Below are 19577 nucleotides of genomic sequence, written 5' to 3' on the forward strand. Positions count from 1 at the left end.
AAGTCATTCAAATACAAAGTTGACTGACCTCTTGAAGATTTGCCGCAACAAAGACAAAGTATACACAGCAAAATCCAAGTTGAGTAATGCAAAGAAAAGTGTTGACTACATATCTGAAAATGAATCAAGCAAACCATTAAAATTAATCAACACAAATAATTTCAGCAAGAAATAGTTCAAAATGCTTACCTACTAATAAATCTTAATTTGCACTTCAAGAACTAAATTACAAACCATAAGTGAGCTAGCTTCTCATTTAAAATAAGCAAAAATTAGTAACATTAAAAACCAATTCTACAAGTCCCACTCAAAATGAAAAACAATGAGTATTCTTACAATGTACTTTTGACTGTCTATAGTGCGAGTTTTCAAAGCTCAAAGTATTGACGCTAATTTATTTTTACATCAGCAAGAGGAACCGACACCCGTGGCGTACAAAGTACTCCACACGATCCGGCCATGCTTTGATTTTCTTGAATGGCTTCGTGTATTCTTACAATGTCATTTTGACTGTCTGTGGCATGAGCTTTTAAAGCACATAGTATTGCAGCAAATTGTTCTTAGATCGGCAAGAGGAACCTGACACGTGTGGCATATAAATTATACCGTACAACCGGGCGTGTACCACCTGTGTACATTATTTATATCTGTATCACCTATAAATGTGCAAGCTTGAACTAATTTCTACAAATAAAGATAAATTTTAACAAAAATCGAGTATAATTATATAAATGCATATATCGTGGCCAAAGTACGCCACGTGCCCGGTCGTGTAAAAATATCAGGCGTGCCCGCTCAAGGGTTAAATCTTACTGCCTGTTCCGCTTAATTTCCCAGCATTAATATTTAATAACTTTTCTGCTGTTTTGTATCCATAGTGTTTTTTACAACAGCAATAAAAAATTCTATGATAGTCCAAGGTACATGATTTCACACACTACATATTCATTGTCATATACACAGAAAATATATGTCATTTTCTGCTCATTTAAGGAAATGATTGTGGGCAATCACCCTATTAATTTGTGCTACACTTGTTGGAATGCTATGTCATAAAAGCTACTTGGAAGTAATGTGCAGGAAAGTGTAAGGAGAGAAATACTATGAGGCAGGATAGTGCAGCAGTGCTCATGACAAATTACATCATACTAGATCTAATAGCATTATAGCCACATAAAAATAAATTACATATGCCATCACAAAATATATCAATAGTACATCTTCTTTTGACTGGCTTCTAGGTATTCACTAACTTCCTTCATTTAACCAGCAATTTATATAAATGGGCAATTAGATGTACAACAACGATTTTGAAGCAAAACATTCCCATGACACAAAATGCTTTACCTGACAACACGAGAATGCCTTCTCAGAACCAATGGACCAGTGCTAAAGGAAGTTTCCACAACATCAGCAAATCCCAAAGCAGGCACCTCAGTTCTAATACAAAGTTCATGAGCACATTTGACCTGGAATTATATTATAAACTATCAATGTTATAGCATATAATGAAAATGTACCTCCTTTTATTTCTAAAGAATGATTTTAAGACAAATATTAAGAGGCAAAAAATTCTCTGCTCAGCAAAAAAATTGAATATGATCTTTAACCCATTATAACCTAATGTTGCCTCTAAGTAACATCATAAATGTGTACATTTTCAGCTTTATTCAGGAAATATTTAAACTATGTACTCTTTTGCGCTGTGAAGTTTAATGCCGACATATGTAGCTGCCACAATAATAATAAATTATTATAAAATTTTCACATTTTTAATATGAGAAGTCTTGAAATTTAATTTCTCCCAGAATCAGCCCTGGGTTATAAAGGGTTAATACCAAGAATGCATATAACAATAAATATAAGGCAGATGAAGGATCGCAAGACTTATCTCAGTCATACAATAGTAAAAAAAATTACAATTTACTTACCAAAACGTGCATACAGTGGGTACAAATGATACCCATTATCAGAGTGCCAACAGTTCCAACCACTAGACCAGCATTTCGGAAGGCATCAGGCATGGCCAATATTCCAGTTCCAATATTTCCCTTCAGAAGATGAATCATAGTATCCAGATTTCTGAAATAAAGGAAGAATACATATAGACTTTAATTTTGTTTACCATCACAGAAAAGGTTGAAAAATAACCTTTCAGAGAGCTACATACGTATGATATTACAGACCAGAGAAAGAGAACAGCCCCAAGTAGCAAAATCTTATGTAAAAATTATTTTAAAATATATTGCGAGAACATTTTAAAATGATTTTAACATAATTTTGAAAACATATTAGCTTTCTCTGTTTCGACGTTACAAATCTTTTTTTCACCATTTCAAAATGATTTTAACATAAGTTTAAAATATGTCCTATTCTTGTATGAGCTATGAAATATAGATTTTAAAATATGTTGTAACTAATTCAGCCTCTTTTTAAAATGATTACACAAGAATGATTACACATTTGTAATTTCAAACTGTTTTGAAGGAAGTGGTACATGAACCGTGAGAATTACAGAATCTCCTTACCTGCATGCTTTCACGAAAATCCCACCATTACCATGAACACTTTGACAACTTAGTAATCATATGTCAGTGATTGGATTAGAAACTAATTTATGTTAAGAGTCTATATCCTCAGGTCTTATCCCTTTTCAGTATACAATAAAGCACATATTGAGAGTGTATTCAGGTGTTCCTTGATTGCATTCTCAGATCGTTCAATGTCCATTTTTTGATGATATGCCTTCATATTGGGAATTTTTCCCAGAAATTCATTATTTTAAATTTCTAGAAATATTATGGAAAACTGCCAAAAAATATAGTTTTGTGGATTTCAAGATGTCGAAATTCAAACTCACTTTTGAAAAAAGGGATTCATTTTTGGTAGACAAAGTCTCCAAAATCATCTGTATTACTTGTTTTATGTAAAGCTACTTGTCAGTTATCCACAATCACCTCCAAGGAATGAGAATTTTTATACTGGTTTATTTTATCACACTGGTATGACTAAGATTATATGTACCAATGAAAATTTATATGAGCGTTTTAAAATGATTCCAAAATAATGACCTAATTATTTCAAAATTATGTTAAAATGATTTTACCATTATGTTAAAATGATTAGAAAATAATTATCAAAGTATTTTAAAATGTGTGTAAAATAATTTTGAAATTGTTTTAAAATAATGTTCACATAATTATTTTTCTGTGAAATTAAAAAAGGAACATTTTCGGCAAAAATAAGCCATTACTTCCTGCATATCCAAGAATATACTATCAACAAAGTGAGATCAAATGGTACAAGACTTAAAAAGAGCAACGCCTTATACATCATTTTAAAATTATTTTAAAATCTTGAAAAAGTCATGAATTTAGCCATCTTATGATATTTTGATTTTAAAATCATTTGAAATAATTTTAAAATCATTTTTCAATATTCTTTTGCTACTTGGCGCCTTACCATGACAATTTTGAAAGACTAATGGCTCTTTGCAATAAAGTGATACTTAAGTTAATCTTTTCTGGAAGCTGTTTACACCATCAGGTGAGAAATACTTTAAAGAAAGCCGGTTTGAAAGAATTTTATCAATAAATCCAACAGCGACTGGCAAAATATTTGAGACCATGTCTCTTGGAGATCAATCTAAATGCTGAATAACAAATTCACATACTACATTTGCAGAAATAATAATAATTTTGTCTTTGTTCATTGGGTGAAATTAGGACTATAAAGTCCTCTCATACATTTAACCTTTCGGACATGCATGCATACAATCAAGCTGTGTGTGGTGAAAATGCACCCTAGCGGAAAAATACACTTTATCCCAATGCTACCAAGGCTGGCCAGTTTTGTAATAAAACCAGTGTGGGTATTTTTCATCTTAAGGAAGAAGGGAAGATGAAGAAAAAGGGATTGGGAGAAGAAAGCTACCTTTTCCAACTGCCCACTGGGCATGAGACTGGTCCTGACTATTCACAATCACCCTACCTCTGTACAGAATCATACATCCCAAAATATAAATACAAATTTTAGCTCTCCATAGCGATACAATTAAAAACAGATTTAAACTATATAAAAAGAGAATTTAAACTTGGAAATGGAAGAGATGAGTGAATTAAGAAAATTAAACACAGATATGGCCACCTTTAAGTAGATGAAGAACTTAAAAGTTCAGAGAACTGTAGGATCCATCAGAATAAGCAATGCCTTCTAATGTAAGCAATAGACTCATGTTTAATTTGGTGGAATCAATTATGATCATAGAAGAACACACAACCTTTTGTAATAGGGTGGCTTCCTATTATTTTTTTATTGCCTAAATCAAAAGAGGCATTACTCCTGGATTACATATTTCACACTTTTAGATTTTTAATTGACGATATTTATTTTTTGAGATTAAATGAAAAGTGAAAATATTCAAGCGCGCGAAAACGAGACGGCTAAGTGTGAATGCCGGGAAAACTCCGCGTGACGTCGTTCTGGTTCCCGCTGCCACAAGTGAGGTGACCTTGGGGCGAGGCTTTGAACGCTAATACGACGCAGGATGCTTGCAGGTAGCAGAGTACCCTGCTAGCTGGTAGCACTTGACTTAAATAAGGATTATTGATACCTTATCAAACGAAGAAAACTTTCCGACCTTAGCCAGTTTTAATAGGTGATTATTAAGAGACGTTTCCCTGAGCTCTGTGCCTCATGCATGCATTGGTAATCTCAAACAATGTTAAGACTCCTATCTACCTGTATAGAAACTAGGTCTCTGTGACGTCACGTGGAGTGGCATCGCATTGGCACCAATCTGGCCTTTTTCAAATGAGGATAAAATTGACCATTGCCATTCATCTAAACCGGTATTTCTAAAACCAAATAATTTGTATATTATGAATACACTAATGGTGGGTAATGAATCACAATCAATGCCTTTCGTTTTCTTTGATGAAGGAAACTACTCTATTTACCACATTATAATCAAACTTACACTGACCTAGGTTTCAACGGACAAGCACAGAGTGATGGATAAGCTTTAAATGGTTGGTTATCAGCTGAAACATAGGTTGTAATAAGTTTAATTAAAGCATGGGCAATTACAAATGTGAGTGCATTCTTTTATTATCACTCCCTCAAATAGGTGCATGCAGGTGGGCATAAAGACCTGTAGAATCATTTCTGATAACTACAGTGTTCAAACAAGTGTTGTGCATAAAAAGCATTCAGGATTCTCTTTAGCAATGAATTTTTAATCACTGAGAACCATCTCCAACCCATTGGAACCCAAGTGTCACAATATTGAAAATTTCTGTAGCATTAAAATCGTGAGATAACTGAGAGAAGCTAAATAAAGACAGCAAAATTTGTTCATTAAGAGAAAACATTCGACATATGTATATACTTACGAAGTAGGATGTTCCAGGTTCCGATTGAGAAGAGGATTATATGAATCATCGCCAGCTTGCCTCTGCTCTTTTACCTCAGGCTCACCAGGGCCCATTGGCCCTGGTAAATGAAGAATCACATTTTCAGGAGATGTTCGTAGGTCAGGCCTAGGGGTGCCCCTGCAAAGGGATTTGTCTTTACTGAACACAATTTAAAAAAGAGGAGGAAGAGCAGTATCCGTGGAGGATACATGAGAACCATAGTACCAACATTGGTATTATATACAATGTGTGGCTATTAAAGTCTACAATTGACAAAATGTATTTATTTCAACCACAATAAATACTCTCTTTACATTTCACAAATGCTACATTCTTTGTTTTGAATTAATCGGAAAATGTAAGATGAAAATACTTAGAAAATCTTTCAATTAAAAAAAAATTATTGTTTTGATTTTGGAACTTTTTTCCGGATTGTAGAAGGAAAATGAATGAAGGAGCGAAGTACCACTGCAAGTTCCTCTTTGTAAAACCATAAAAACAATAGGTATGTACTTGAGAAAATATATCAGTTAATGGTTCTTCCATTAGTATCTGATGTGTAATTAAGGGCAATATTCCATGATAATGTAGCAAAAACATCAGTTTGTTTTTGGATCTCTAATTTCTTCATTTCTCATTGCTCCAATATGAGATTTTTTTGTAACAATCTTATTTTTTTAGCCTTGAAAAATTAGTTCATCAGTTCAAGGCTAATCAAATCTAACTGGATCTCATTTCCCAACACACACTAGTTCCTCAAAGATTTCTAGGGCAAAGTATCAGTGATAATAGGTTTTTTTACCTCAGCTCTCATTTTAAGGTTGAAAAAAATATGGGATGGACCAAGCACATAACATCAGTGTGCAAAAGACTTATTGATGGACCTTGGAAGGCTTGTTTGATAAGAAATCATGGTTACTCACTAACAAAATTACAGAATAAAATGAAATTACTAACCTTTCATAAGTATCATTTACAGGCTCAGGGTTTCCAGGCAATAACGGCTGGACTTCATCTTTCATTTTATTTGATTTCACAACTTGAGTGAGCTGCAAGTAATTTATAAATCATAAGTTTAACTAACATCATTGAGATTCAAGAGTTATGTGATCTATGCATAAACCAATTTTAGTACAGTTATAATGCATAATTATACTATTCGATAAATTACAGAAAAAAATAAGTTTTTTCCCTAGAAATGTTTTTAATAGTAATACTTGTGATTGTGCACAAGAGCAGTTGTAACTTCAACATAAAAATTGTAACAATTATCCTTTTTTTTGAGGGATTATAGTAAAAACCTAGCTCTCCATCATAGGCTCCATTTCACCTCTTGCAGTCATTAGTATGGAATGCAGGTATTGTGAGGCACAGCAAGATTAGCTTACTTATTCCCACAGGTGCCCAACCCCTCCCAATGCTGATGGTGCATTTCCCAAAAGGTAAAACTTACACCAGTACACAATTGATACCTATACATTTTGAAATTCCCCACCAAATTCTCTATTCTCCCCAATATGTTTTTCTATGTCACACCTACAGCCACAAAACAAATCCCCTATGGAACAGCCAGTGTCTTCCTGTGGTAGTGTTCATGAACTGAACAGTCAAATAGGACTTAGGTATTCAATTGCCTCAATTTTCATAGAACTTCCCTATTAACCATATTCTATAATCTAAACAAAAATTAATAACCGAAGCAAAAACTTCATACCTTCGGTCTCTTTTTGTCTTTTAATCTATGTTTGCTAATTAATTTTAAGATGTCAGGAGTTCAGCTTCATTTATACATGCTTGAATAAATTTGCAAAAAAGCATAAGGAAGCCAAAAAAATGGGGAAAAAAATCACCGAGAAATTATCAAAGTTCAGTCGGCTATTAATTCCAATATGTTGACTATAAATCAGTAGGGAATGTAGGCAATTTCCCCCAAAATCAAAGAGAAATCGTCATTTTACACACGCTATTAATATTTTTAACACTTTAAATTTGATAACACTTTCAAACAGAGAACATTTACGTACAATAAACCAAATGAACTCCCAATTTAAAAGTACCAAATGCAATATTAATTTTAAAATACCAGAGGGCTAGAAATGATCATTAGACACTACGTGTTGCCTATCTATGTACTGCATATTGCCTACGCTCTCCATCAGATCCCCCCACATTTATCCGTGATGTTAAAGAACTGCCCGACAATTTGCACAGACCGAAAGGGTCATGGCAATAATGAGAAGAAAACACGTTTTATGAAATCAAGTAGGGTATATTTCCAAAATTACGACGCGATTGACCCACATTTCAATATTTTAACCCTAGATCACAGGAAACCATAAGTGCACTCCTTTCAAACCTAGCTCTGAAACTGAACTACGAAAGGCTGGTTGCAGGATAGATATCTAAAATTGGTGGACTTTTCCATTGATACTAGACGCTCTCTCGTCCGCCACTGACCTATGAACCCCATCTTGAGGATCATTCGAACGATAAATCTCGAGAAAGACAACATTTACGCAACCAAACAAATAAAATGAAACAAACTCGGTCGGGGAGTAAAAACTTCTTCGCTCAAAACACGAGTTTACGCGCCGCCAATTTTTTGTCCGGGTGCGTACGATACGATGGTGGAGCGATAGAAACCAAACACAGATACACTGCTACGTTTTGTCCTACTTTTCGTCCGTTTATTATATACCAACACACAGGCATTGAAAATCAACCGGGTGGCGAGTTCATGAACTCGTCGATAATGCGAAGAAATTGAATGCGCCTAAAATTCACGGTCAGTACGCCCTCAACTAGTGTCGCAAAGTCTACACTCTTCCGGTACCCTACAAATCCAATGCATTTTCTAGGCGATGGTATGATAAAGACCTAGACGTATAAATATTCTGGAAGATTACCTGAGAAAGACTGCATTTTTTTCGGAGATTTGCCGGAAAACTCACTCCAGATATGAGTTTTCGCAGCCATTTGCGAAAGCGGCATCGTAATTTTATTCAAAACTCTCACGAGTTGAGGCTTCCTAACACGAATTACGCGAGGGCAACTAGGGTAACCATTAATAAAAATATTTTTTATCACACAAGGAAACAAATCATCAGATTACACATGGAGAAACGTACGTTCATGCTACATATGGAGCATTTTCTCCGCGGGAGCGACGCTTTGACGTTGACAGGAGCACAGAAGTTAAAGCATGGAAAGCATTCGAAATGTTTTCTAACAAATAAGCCGAATGATGAAGGTAAAATGGATAAAATGTAGAATTTGTGACAACTTACTTGGCCACATCGTGAGGTATGACTGCCTAATGAAAACAATCGTAGAAGGACTGGTGGAAGGGAAGAAGGGCAAGGGACGGCTCCGATTGAGTTATGTGAGACAGGTTATTAAGGATTGAAAATAGAAGAAATATCTCTCCATGAAAATACTAGGGGCGGAATGGAGAGCTGCGACAAACTTGTCTTAGGATTACACCTCTTTTTCTCGTAAAACATCGAAACCCAATACCAGAATAAATAAATTTAGCGGAGTAGGACCCCCTTATATCCGCCTACCCAGCCTCGATGGCTGCATCGTTGTGCTCTCGCCTGCAAATTCGAAGGTCGAGGGTTGACCGAATCCCGTTCCAAGAAAAGTAAGTGAAAAATAAATGCAAACAATCCTGATGAAAATTTAAAATACACTAAATGCCCCGTAAAATAAACTTCACTTTGCAGATATAAGACGCAAATTAAATACACACATAAAATCCAAATTATTCCATAAAAAGTTTTAATTGGAGGACCCCAATACAAGGGCGGAAAAATTACGCCCCGGTTCCGCACTCACAATTAGCAATAAAAGAAGCTCAGCTATACAGAAAAACCATAGGGGTGCCCGCAGGAGGGTTTCATGGCGGAGAGTAGGTACGTAGATGAAATGCTGTAGAGGGTGCTGTGAAAGAATAAAAGTTATAAAATAATATCTAAATTAAAAAAATCTAAATAAAGAACAAAGAGAGGCTTTCCCTAGAAATAATTTTAAAGATCATCATAAAAAAGCATAATTTATTACGGAGGCTTCCGCGGTGATTAAATTGACTATTAATAATAATCGGGTCCAAAAGGAAAACGAAAGTCTAAATGCGCTCTAAACTGCCGTCCACCAATAATGAGTCGACGCGGCCTTGACCCGAAAAACGATTATCTAAGCATGGTACGACAGGTTACTAACCAATTAGTGTTATTAAATGAGAAAATGGAGGTTGATTAACAAGAAATCTCCAATTTAAATTTACTGGTATAATATTTGGAGGCGGCGACCGAAAGCTTAGGTCTTTGCGACGCAAAGGAAGAAAGAGTGTAGAGGAATCCGGCGTCGGCGTTAGTTTGCTCTCAACGGAAGACGCTTTAGGGACCACAGCTTAACGTCCCATCCGACGGACGGAGAGCTGCACTAAGCACTGAAGCAGGGATCGGACAGTTTCTGAATAATCTGCGCCATCGTCGGGAATTGAACCCGGGCCCACGGGATGAGAATCCAACATTCTAGCCACTACACCAACCCGAACCCCTAAAGGATACCTTTTACGTCAGTAATTGGGGAGGAGAGTTTTAGGGGGGGGGGGAAGGGAAGTTGAGTCAAGCGGGTATGGGGTACGGGCTAAGCTTTCAAACGTGAGGGGGTTGGACAACTCCCAAGAAAACATCCACTTGAAACAATTATTTCCGAAGCTCGATTCAACAGGCTACATTCACAAATATTATCCTTCAACATGGAAATTCTCCAAGCAAATACAACTTCGTTCACTATAGAAACGATTATATCCATCGAGAACGGGTGTGCAAAGGTATAGTCGATAATCACGACACAAAAATATTCTGTCGCTTCGCGTCCATTGGTTCTGCCCAAATCAACTCAAATAGTCGCCATTATTATTAGCAAAAATGAGAAGAATTTCAAGCACCGACGCAAACCAAATTCACGCAAACAGGAAGTAAATCCGTTCAAGAACTATGTCACGTACACTCCGTGAGTAATACCTATGTATATACAAAGCCTCCGCAGTTGGCTTTCCGTAGTGGCAATCGACAAGTAAGGCCGTCGAGTGTTGGTCCACGCGGAGAGAATAGAAATGGCAATAGAGAGAGGATGTAGGGATATTTCCAGCCGAGGGGCTATTCAGCGTGATGAAATACTTCCAAAGGTAGCACGGGATAATGAGGAGCCTGGGTTTGAACCCAGTGCCAACTTAGAGATGAATATGACGCATATTTATTTTGGTAACACGAGAATTAAAAATAATGGATAAAAAGCCTCCCTACCAAAGAGGAAAGTAAAGGAACTGAATATGCACCTAATAATAATAATAATATGCCTTCATTAGGGCGAGGTTGAGACAAAGAAGTCCCCTCTTCCACCTAACCCTCAAAAGCGTCAATGCAAATATATAAAAAAATCGTATTTAAACCTTTACAATACAAAAGATATACAATATACACTATTAGTGAAATGCCAAAAAAGATAAACAAGTATATGTGAAAATTTTGTGCAAAAAAGATTTAGACCTAGAGGATAAAACAATACGCTAATACAAATACCATACTACTAACAAATGAAATTTGAACCAAATAACCCAATTTACAACGCTCTCTATTGAACCACAATTACATCAAACAACAAAGGAGGAACGCTTACTCCTAACAAATTTAATATTTGCGGGGAAGATCTTAAAATTGTCTTCAGGTAGGTCGTTCCACCCCTTTATTCCTCTATGCAGAAAGTATTCCTTCATAATGTCCGTGTTCTGCTACTTGCACTTAATTTTGAATTAGCGATCGTTCCTTTCTATGCGGCAGGGTCAGTCCAGCTTATGACATATTTCCTTCCAAACCCGCTCTTTAATAAACGCTTTGTAGACCCTTCACAACTTATTAATTATTCTCCTTAATTTCAATTTATAACTCAATCGTTACATCAACCCCATCCTTAGAAAATAGGATTCAACCATTCTCATTCACCTAAGAATATAATGCACTCGATTGATACGCAGTAGCGGATACTGAAAAAACTCAAGGCGGCGCAAAAGATATCTTGAGCTACCTTTACTTTTGTCGTAATAAAAAAATAATCAAGTTACATGCAAATTTTAAGAGAGTTTTATGAAAAACTGATTATACATATATACAAGACAATAACATCTGGCGATATAAAATTGTAGTTCTGCAATGTTCGGCAATGCGGGCGGCCCCGCAAGGGGGGCTTGCACCCCCTATATGTATCCGCCTCTATTGATACGAGGCATTACGAGGTGTCATGGACACGGTCTCACCTCATTTGGCTCTCCTAAAACATTTTCGACGTTGAGAGGAGAACAAACTCACTTCGGGCATTCTGATTGGCTGAGGTATTAGTCTAGTACGTTCACTTACTTCACCTACTAAACAATACAAAATATGGATGAAAGCAGTGGGTCCACAAATAATTAATTAATTACAAAACATATGTAATTATCTTAAAATTACTAAGAGAAAGGTATATGGTTAACAAATTGGCTCCCATAATTGATGACAACAGACGATCGAACCAACAAGTGGTTCAGCGACATGAAAGAAAATAGGAGTAAATGTGCACTTTCGGGTACCGTCAGAGGAGGAAAATGATTTATCGAGCATACAGTTTGGAACAACGGAGATATAAGGTCCGTTATACAAACACCATGCCCAGGCTCAACCCAAAACCCAACCAACCCCAGCATAATCCGTCCTGCCCGCATAAAAAATTCGATATCCATTCGCTCGGATTTAAAAAAATTTATAAGGACGAATTACGGAATTAAATAATGCCATATCACTTAGCTGCTGAGCAAGCTGAGGTCCGAAAAACCTATTGAATTGAATAGGTGAAGAAATTATCGCTTCATCAAGAGTGTCACACATTCATTCACACTCGGAGCTGGAGAGAGGGTTTAAAATTCATGATGGGGGTTGTCTTAGTCGCAGCGTAGTTAAAAGTCTTTGCTGCCCTTGAGTTAGGCGCCCCTGACACCACAGCAGTAACGGATTAACGCGGTCGACGCTGCAATTTCTGGGTAAATTGAAAAAATGGCAATCTTTAAGGTGGCTCTCCAATGTAAGTTTTTTATTTCAGAAGCGTAATTTCACGGTTGAGATCCACTAATCCGAACTAATTGGGACCGAACGCTTTTCGGATTAACCAAAATAATAGTAAAAGAAACAGTTTAAAACCGACGAGCGGGTCACAAGCGCGCGCAGAGCAAAGGACCGCGTAACTGGGCAACACTGTCGTCACCTACTAGTAAGCACTCGCCTAGTAACCACTTCTTCGATGCACCACACTCACGCTGACTCATAGGCGCACCTGGCAGTCCCCATTACACTCATTTACTTCAAATACAGCATTATGCGGATTTAGGAGGGGAGTGATACGGGGACACGTGTCCCCCCCAGACGCTTAAATAATAGACAGGTTTTAATCGGGTTATCATTACATTCGTTTTATTTAGTGTAATACGGAGCCTCAATCATTTAATTTAATATTAATAACTTTCATATCAAAATAAAGAGAACATTTTCTACAGTAATTGTTTTATTTTGTTTTCAATCTCAAATATGATATAACCTGTCACACCATTGTGAAAGAAATCCCCCAGAAAAAAAACTGGATCCGCCCCTGAATACAGCATTGAAAATTGCAGTTAGTTTACATTTTAAACTTTGTATAATAAGAAATTGCACTGTGTTTAAGGTATAAATATTAAAGATAAGAACTGTACTGTAAACAAAAAAAAACTATTTTTCTTTGGAAAAATAGCCTGTTCGGATTAAACGTGTTCGCATAAGCGGGACTCAACTGTATATATAAAAATAAACGAAACTTGCCATCGCATATCCGACCACACACACGTTATCATACCATTCGGAATCATACCTCCAAGGAGATACGGTCTCAATACCACCAAGGTGCCGGAGGAAGTGATGAACCGCAATACCCTTCTTCTCCCCACCCAAAACAACGACCTTAATACGTCCCTGCCCCACAGCGGCGCCCGCAGAAGACCCTCACTCACGTCAAGTGTTTCCACCTGCTATACAGTTCACATGCAGGTGGGGGGAGAGCTCAACTCTGTCTAAGCCACAGACTTTTTAATATAAAATTCAGGGAGGGGGGGGGGAGTTCATTTACCTGTGCCACCTTGTACATCAGGGATTTTTGTACTGGTGCATCTGACTTGGAATGAGAATTCCGGTGACGCCACTACTTTGGTCCCAACATATTCTTAATCTTAAGGCGGTATTGAGTCAAATGACTTGCATACGATTAGGGCATGGTAAACTATTGCTGTGCATTTGTGAGGGTGAGCAAAGATCAAAATATTTTTCAACACATAGTATTCTATTTTGATATGTGCCTAATTTTTCCTCATAGTCTCATTGATGTGTGAATTTCCCACTTCGCATGATGCATATGATGGGCACACGTGTTTGATGAAGAGGGTGATATTTACCCGCCCTCAACAAATCCTTACTCTAAGGTATCCGATGGTTTCACCCGGGATATAAATCCGGACCCCCTCGGTCAGAAGTCAAGTGCTCTACCCACTAGGCTACCACGCACCCTCGCTTTATTGACCCCAAATGGGCCCGGGCCCCCTCTATCCCTCGCCCCACCTATCAATTTCACTGCTACAAAGAATAGTGAAACCAAGAACACATGAGATATGCTTGCGGTAATGCAACATGCCACGGAGCTGACAGAGAGGAGGATGGTGCGGGTGGGGATACGCTTTGAGGACTTTAGAGGGGAAAAGAGGGGAGGCGAGCGATAAAAAGGGCGCCAAAACTTCACTCTTACGTAAGCGTTGCTCGGAACTCCCGTCACAGCCTCTCGACGCGAAAATCGTCGCTATTTATTTAAAACATCGAATCACTATGCGCGATCCACCTGAAGAGCCGACAGAAGAACCAGACATTACGAAATACAAAGGAAATCCTCTAACGAAGTTCCGCTTGGCATTTAGTTAAGTCCTTTATTGTTCGCGGGAAAAACGAATTTCCATACCTATCCTACGTTCGACAAAACATCTCTCACAATTAATCGCTTCTGTCGGACCTGTAAGTATGGTGGGGTTTCTAATATGTTGTTCTCCGTGTCCCTCTGGAATATATCTATTCTAAATTGCTCAATCAATCTAAGCCTAGTTTTCTTTATTTCATCTAAGCTTACAACCATTTCTTTTACCATTCACATGCTCTTTTTCCATCAGTTCCTAGGTCTTCCTACTCCTCCTTTCCCGTTTAATTATATTCATTATTCTACCACCGTTTAACCTGTTTGTAGGTATATTACACTCCCATTTCAACGGTTGAACACACATCCTCAAATAAATTCTAACTCGGCCATAAGTGCATTGAGTGGATTGAATAGTTCACACCAAGGCCGTTGCCGTAAAAAAAATTATCGAGAGTTTTGAAGAGGAGAGGAGGTTCACTTGGTGGGGATATACCAACATGTATTTTCTCAAAATTTCGGCGGAGGAGGATTCGTACCCTCTTCAACCCTCCCCTGCTAGATACGGCCTTGAACTTCACACTACACCAATGTCCGTTCCAAACCAGAGTAGAGGAGCAAGATTGGAGATAAAGTTAACCGCACGCCGCCGTAAAAAAAAGTGGATTTCCAAAATTGTGGATGGCGCCTTCGATAAAAATTAGATAAAAACAACAAAAATTGTGCTTGGTCTTTGTTCTTTAATCACCAGGTGCAAGATCAAACATAGAAAAAAATATAATGATGTGACACAATATAACCTCGCTGCTCGCCCCAGGGGAAAACTTTTAAGTAAAGTTTTTATAGCGTTTACAACGAAGGGAAAGACAAAAGCGGGCGCCAAGAGCAAAGAAAACAATAAATTAATACTTGACGAGCCAAGTCAGAGAATTCATGCCAAGCACGCGAAGAAATCCACGCAGGAGAACAGCTGTGGCACATTAATTCTTCTCACCGATAAACCACTAAAAACCTTCGCAATACGAGGCTAAAACACAACTGCTATTACAGAAGATAAGTACGTTCACTGATTCACTTGTCTCGCACAAAATGCATAACAAGGATACGTTATTTAAACATCATCTTGATAGCAGAGATATTGAAAATAAATAATAAAAATGCCCAATGAATTTCGGATGGTATTTCATTCTACTTAAAACTGATGAAGTATGTACATATGCAATCATTAAGATGGGTTAAAACAAGGATGTGTTGCTTAACTTTACATGAATTGCCATGAGAAAAAATTTCCCTGGACATGGGATTGAACCACGGACCTTTGGCTTTCCGGGCCACTGCACACACCACTACGCAATCCAGGTTCCTGAATTCCCATGGAAATTGCAATTCAGGAACCTGGATAGCGTATAGCCAGGAAAGCCAAGAGTACGAGGTTCAATTCCCGTTCTACGGAAAAATTTGTCTATGTCATTTCATGAGAATTTTACTGCCGTCCACGCGGCAGGCTCGAAATATAACGCATATGCAGCTTAAGTTTCAACAAATAGCGCACCCTTACCGATTCGTCATCCTCACAATATTATTGAAAAATATTTCATGGACATAATTCCAAGAGCAAATCTGCCGATACATTTTTCTGTATACAAGGGAATATGAGACGAGGAGAAAAACGTAGGTAACGTACGACTTCAGAGCAACTGAAAGACGTGAGCAACTACCTCAACCACTTTAGCAGAGTAAAATTCAAAACATCATCGAAAGCAACACCAAAGGAGAAGCACCACAAATGTTCCTTAAGAGGGATTGATGGGCATGTGCTTCATACGCCTTTTTCATTCTTAAGGATTCGTAAAACTCACACAAGACCAGGGCTCTCTCCGAGAACGCGGCCCTCAAAAAGGATTGAATGCGAATACATTACGCTGAATCCAACACAGAAATCCAAAATGTTTCCAGTAATAAAATTACCAGTACGGTTGGGTAAAACACTTACTCCTTGTGCAAGGACGATGTTCTTATTCATAGTCCCGTACCCGTGGCTGGTCATGTTGAAAAAGTTTACGAAAACCTTCCAGAGCAAAACTAAAGAATAAGGAGAAATAGAGAAAAGAAATGTATATGGAAGGCAGAATGTGAAGCTTTTAACAAAGGAAAAACATTAAGTAGCAATCAGTAAGTGAGGTGGCACTCCAAAAATTAGTCGGATGAAATAAAAATTGTTAATCTCGAAAACAAAAAAAAACAGACGAAGCATCTTATTTCAAAACACACCTGGGAGGAGGCTCACCTCAAAATTATTCGCAAATTAGAAACGAATTTAAAATCCACACAAGAGAGGGTTAAACGACAGAATTATGCGTTGAAGGAGTCACTCACCAAGATGTTACGTGTAAGCGAAGCGCCGACCTATGATTTCCGGAAGATCACTATGGAAACACTTTGGCGGCACTATTAGCTCCTCGGACAGAACGAGATAATGAACGTCCGACATTCGCATCCCACGGCTCGCGGCTCTCGACTGAGTCAGTGCGATTGCGGGGTCCGACTAATAGGAGAGCCAAAGGCAGGTCAAGGGAAGGGGCAGGATAGAGGGTGCACAGAGGGTGGGTGGAGGGGATCGGGGGCGGGGGGGAAGGAGGGGTGGTAAGGAACACAAAAGGATTACGTGGACGGGGTCGGAGGAGGAGAGGAGCGGGGGGTTGAGCGAGGGACAGGGCGGGAAAAGGGTCACAAGGGGTCGCGAACTTCGGATGGCCATCGAGAAAAAGACGCGAGTAGGCCACCTCTATCTCGAGCAGAAAGCCGACCGGAAGGATCTCAAGGCGATGCTTGGAATTTTGCGGGGTGAAAACATGATCGGCCTGAATCACACGATCAATTATGATCTATCGTGGAATAAACATACTCGGAAAATAACAGGTCAAGCTAACCGTAAGTTGGGTTTTGTTAAAAGAATATTAGGAAAGTGCGGCGACAAAGAGAAAGAGAAATTAGCTATTTCTCCCTCGTTAGACCCCATTTAGAATACGCTGCCAGCGTTTGGGATCCTCATAAAATAGGCTTAAAAACAGAGTTAGAACGCATGCAAAGAAGAGCTGCCTGGTACGTGGAAATTCTTTACGATAGTCTTGTTAGTGTAACTGATCTCTAAAGATAAACTCGGATGGGAATCTCTGTCAGACCGTAGATTGAAAAATAGACTACAACTTTTAGATAAATCCAAGAGCAGTGTCTTTTCTGAAGAATGTCATCTCCTGTCATATCTTACGAACGCCAACATACAACGGAAGATTAGATCATATAAATAAAATAAGAGAGATAGACTGTACAACAACAGATTCAGAATGTATTTTTTTCCTCGATTAATAAGAGATTGCAACGGCAGCGATAGACCTCACTAATACAATAGTTGACTTGTTGTGTAGCTTACTAATTTATGTATACCTTAATGCATGTTTCTGAATTTTATTATTATTTCTAACAGCATGTGACAGTATAATTTTGTAGTATGCGAACGTTTTTTGGACCGTGTGGTGTGCATGTGGGTATCCAATTGCATGCCACATGCTGTTGATTTATCACCCCTACCAATCACCCTAGAGGTGGCTCGCATTGCGGAAATTGTGGAAAGAAATCCAGAATTTTCTTAAAATGTGAGAGAAATATAAGTAGTTGGAAGCAATAAAATTCAACCTTGAAATTCAAATAAACAATACACCACAATTTGGTGGTAGCGTAAAATATCCATGGGTATGATACATTCACCAACACAAACGAGATCATTAATTAAATACGATATATAAACCCGCACAGCCAATGGTCCACTTGGCACACGGGAAGCCAGCTTACAGGAGTGCACCATATGGAGAGGATTCCATACGATACGACATTTGATGAAGGCAGTGCGTTGCATTAACAGGGAGGGGGAAGAACGGAGACTATCATCCGATGACCGTTCCTGCACAAATGACCCCATCGTAAATGAAGGAAGTCGGAAAATGTTGCCGAGCATCGAAGGGATATTTTCCTGCAAACAGGCCCCCGGGGGAAAAGAAAACGCCCGCCTCCTCCTCCCCTGGTTCGTTGTCCTTTTGCAAGCAGCAGTTCTACTCCAATTATGATTCGAACCTTGAGGAGCAGAACGTGTAGGTTAGTGTAAGCGACACATGATACGTTTTCGCAACCGCTAACATATCAACCGCCCGCCGAGATTGACATGGAAATAAACAACGCCAAGAGTAGATATTCTTTTTCAAGGTTTCGTGATCCCTTCGCACGCGATTATACCGAGACCAGGGAGACGAGAAACCACGGATAGGTGCTGTGCAGGAAGATCGAAGCTCCAACATCTACAGATCACCAAGCAACAAGGTACGTACTACGAAGAATATTTATTAACCCTCAACATTCACGATGGGCACTTTATAGCAGTTAAAAGACACAAGATATGGTCCGTACAATGCAGGCTGACCTATTTTTCTAGTGCGTACACACGAATCACTTCAAACACTGCATGTTATAATTTTACCGAATTGGATCCCTTTCCCGGACGACACACTTATGGTGTAAATAGACCGAATTAAGATTCAAAATATGCAAACATTTTTTAATGAAGACTTTAAACGGACAAATAAATCGATTTAAGCGACAATTATATGGAAATATTGTAAAGGGTTATCATAAAAGAATGGTGCGGTTTGGAATATCGGTTAAATAAAAACAGAATTATTTACATTAATTTTTTTATATTAGAACATAGGTTTCCGCGGCGATGGTTTGATCTCTGCATTTCTTCAGGGTTTTCTTCCGCGTCAGCTTGTTAGTAGACAACGGTTTCGCTGGCAGGATAGCCAGCGAAACCGTTGTCTACTAACAAGCTGACGCGGAAGAAAACCATGAAGAAATGCAGAGATCAGTTTTTTAATGTTTAGAATTCCTCGTCTCAAACAGTTTTTTACTTAATTAATAAATTTCAAAACGTGCGCCTTGAGCCGCTCGACAAGAGAGAAACCTGGCGTCGACATTAGCCTACTCCTAACGAAAGGCGCCAAGGGGACCACGGCGTCCCATCCGACGGACGGAGTGCTGCTCTTGAAGTGCTCTCCTCAAGACACTCAAGCAGGGATCAAGCAGCCTCTGAAAAAT

At 38.4% G+C, this 19577-nt stretch overlaps 1 protein-coding gene across 7 annotated transcripts in view; it reads right to left on the reverse strand.

Moving 5' to 3' along the window:
* The window catches only part of LOC124157156 (proton-coupled amino acid transporter-like protein CG1139), a 72144-nt gene that overhangs the window by 14394 nt on the left and 38173 nt on the right, over positions 1-19577 (reverse strand). For 3 of the 7 annotated variants that reach the window (XM_046531663.1, XM_046531662.1, XM_046531661.1), the window contains 5 exons: positions 6372-6463; positions 5394-5552; positions 1932-2082; positions 1348-1469; positions 29-113 (listed from right to left, as the gene is read on the reverse strand). In XM_046531663.1, the coding sequence (XP_046387619.1) occupies positions 29-113; positions 1348-1469; positions 1932-2082; positions 5394-5552; positions 6372-6436 (582 nt within the window). In that variant the 5' untranslated portion in view covers positions 6437-6463. Of the gene's footprint in view, positions 1-28; positions 114-1347; positions 1470-1931; positions 2083-5393; positions 5553-6371; positions 6464-9251; positions 9353-16425; positions 16515-16808; positions 16953-19577 lie in introns of those variants that run through there. The other 4 variants (XM_046531660.1, XM_046531659.1, XM_046531664.1 and 1 more) reach the window with 4 other exon arrangements.

The sequence above is a fragment of the Ischnura elegans genome, chromosome 4 (genome assembly GCF_921293095.1).
Source record: "Ischnura elegans chromosome 4, ioIscEleg1.1, whole genome shotgun sequence".
In the NCBI taxonomy this organism is placed as follows: domain Eukaryota; kingdom Metazoa; phylum Arthropoda; class Insecta; order Odonata; family Coenagrionidae; genus Ischnura; species Ischnura elegans.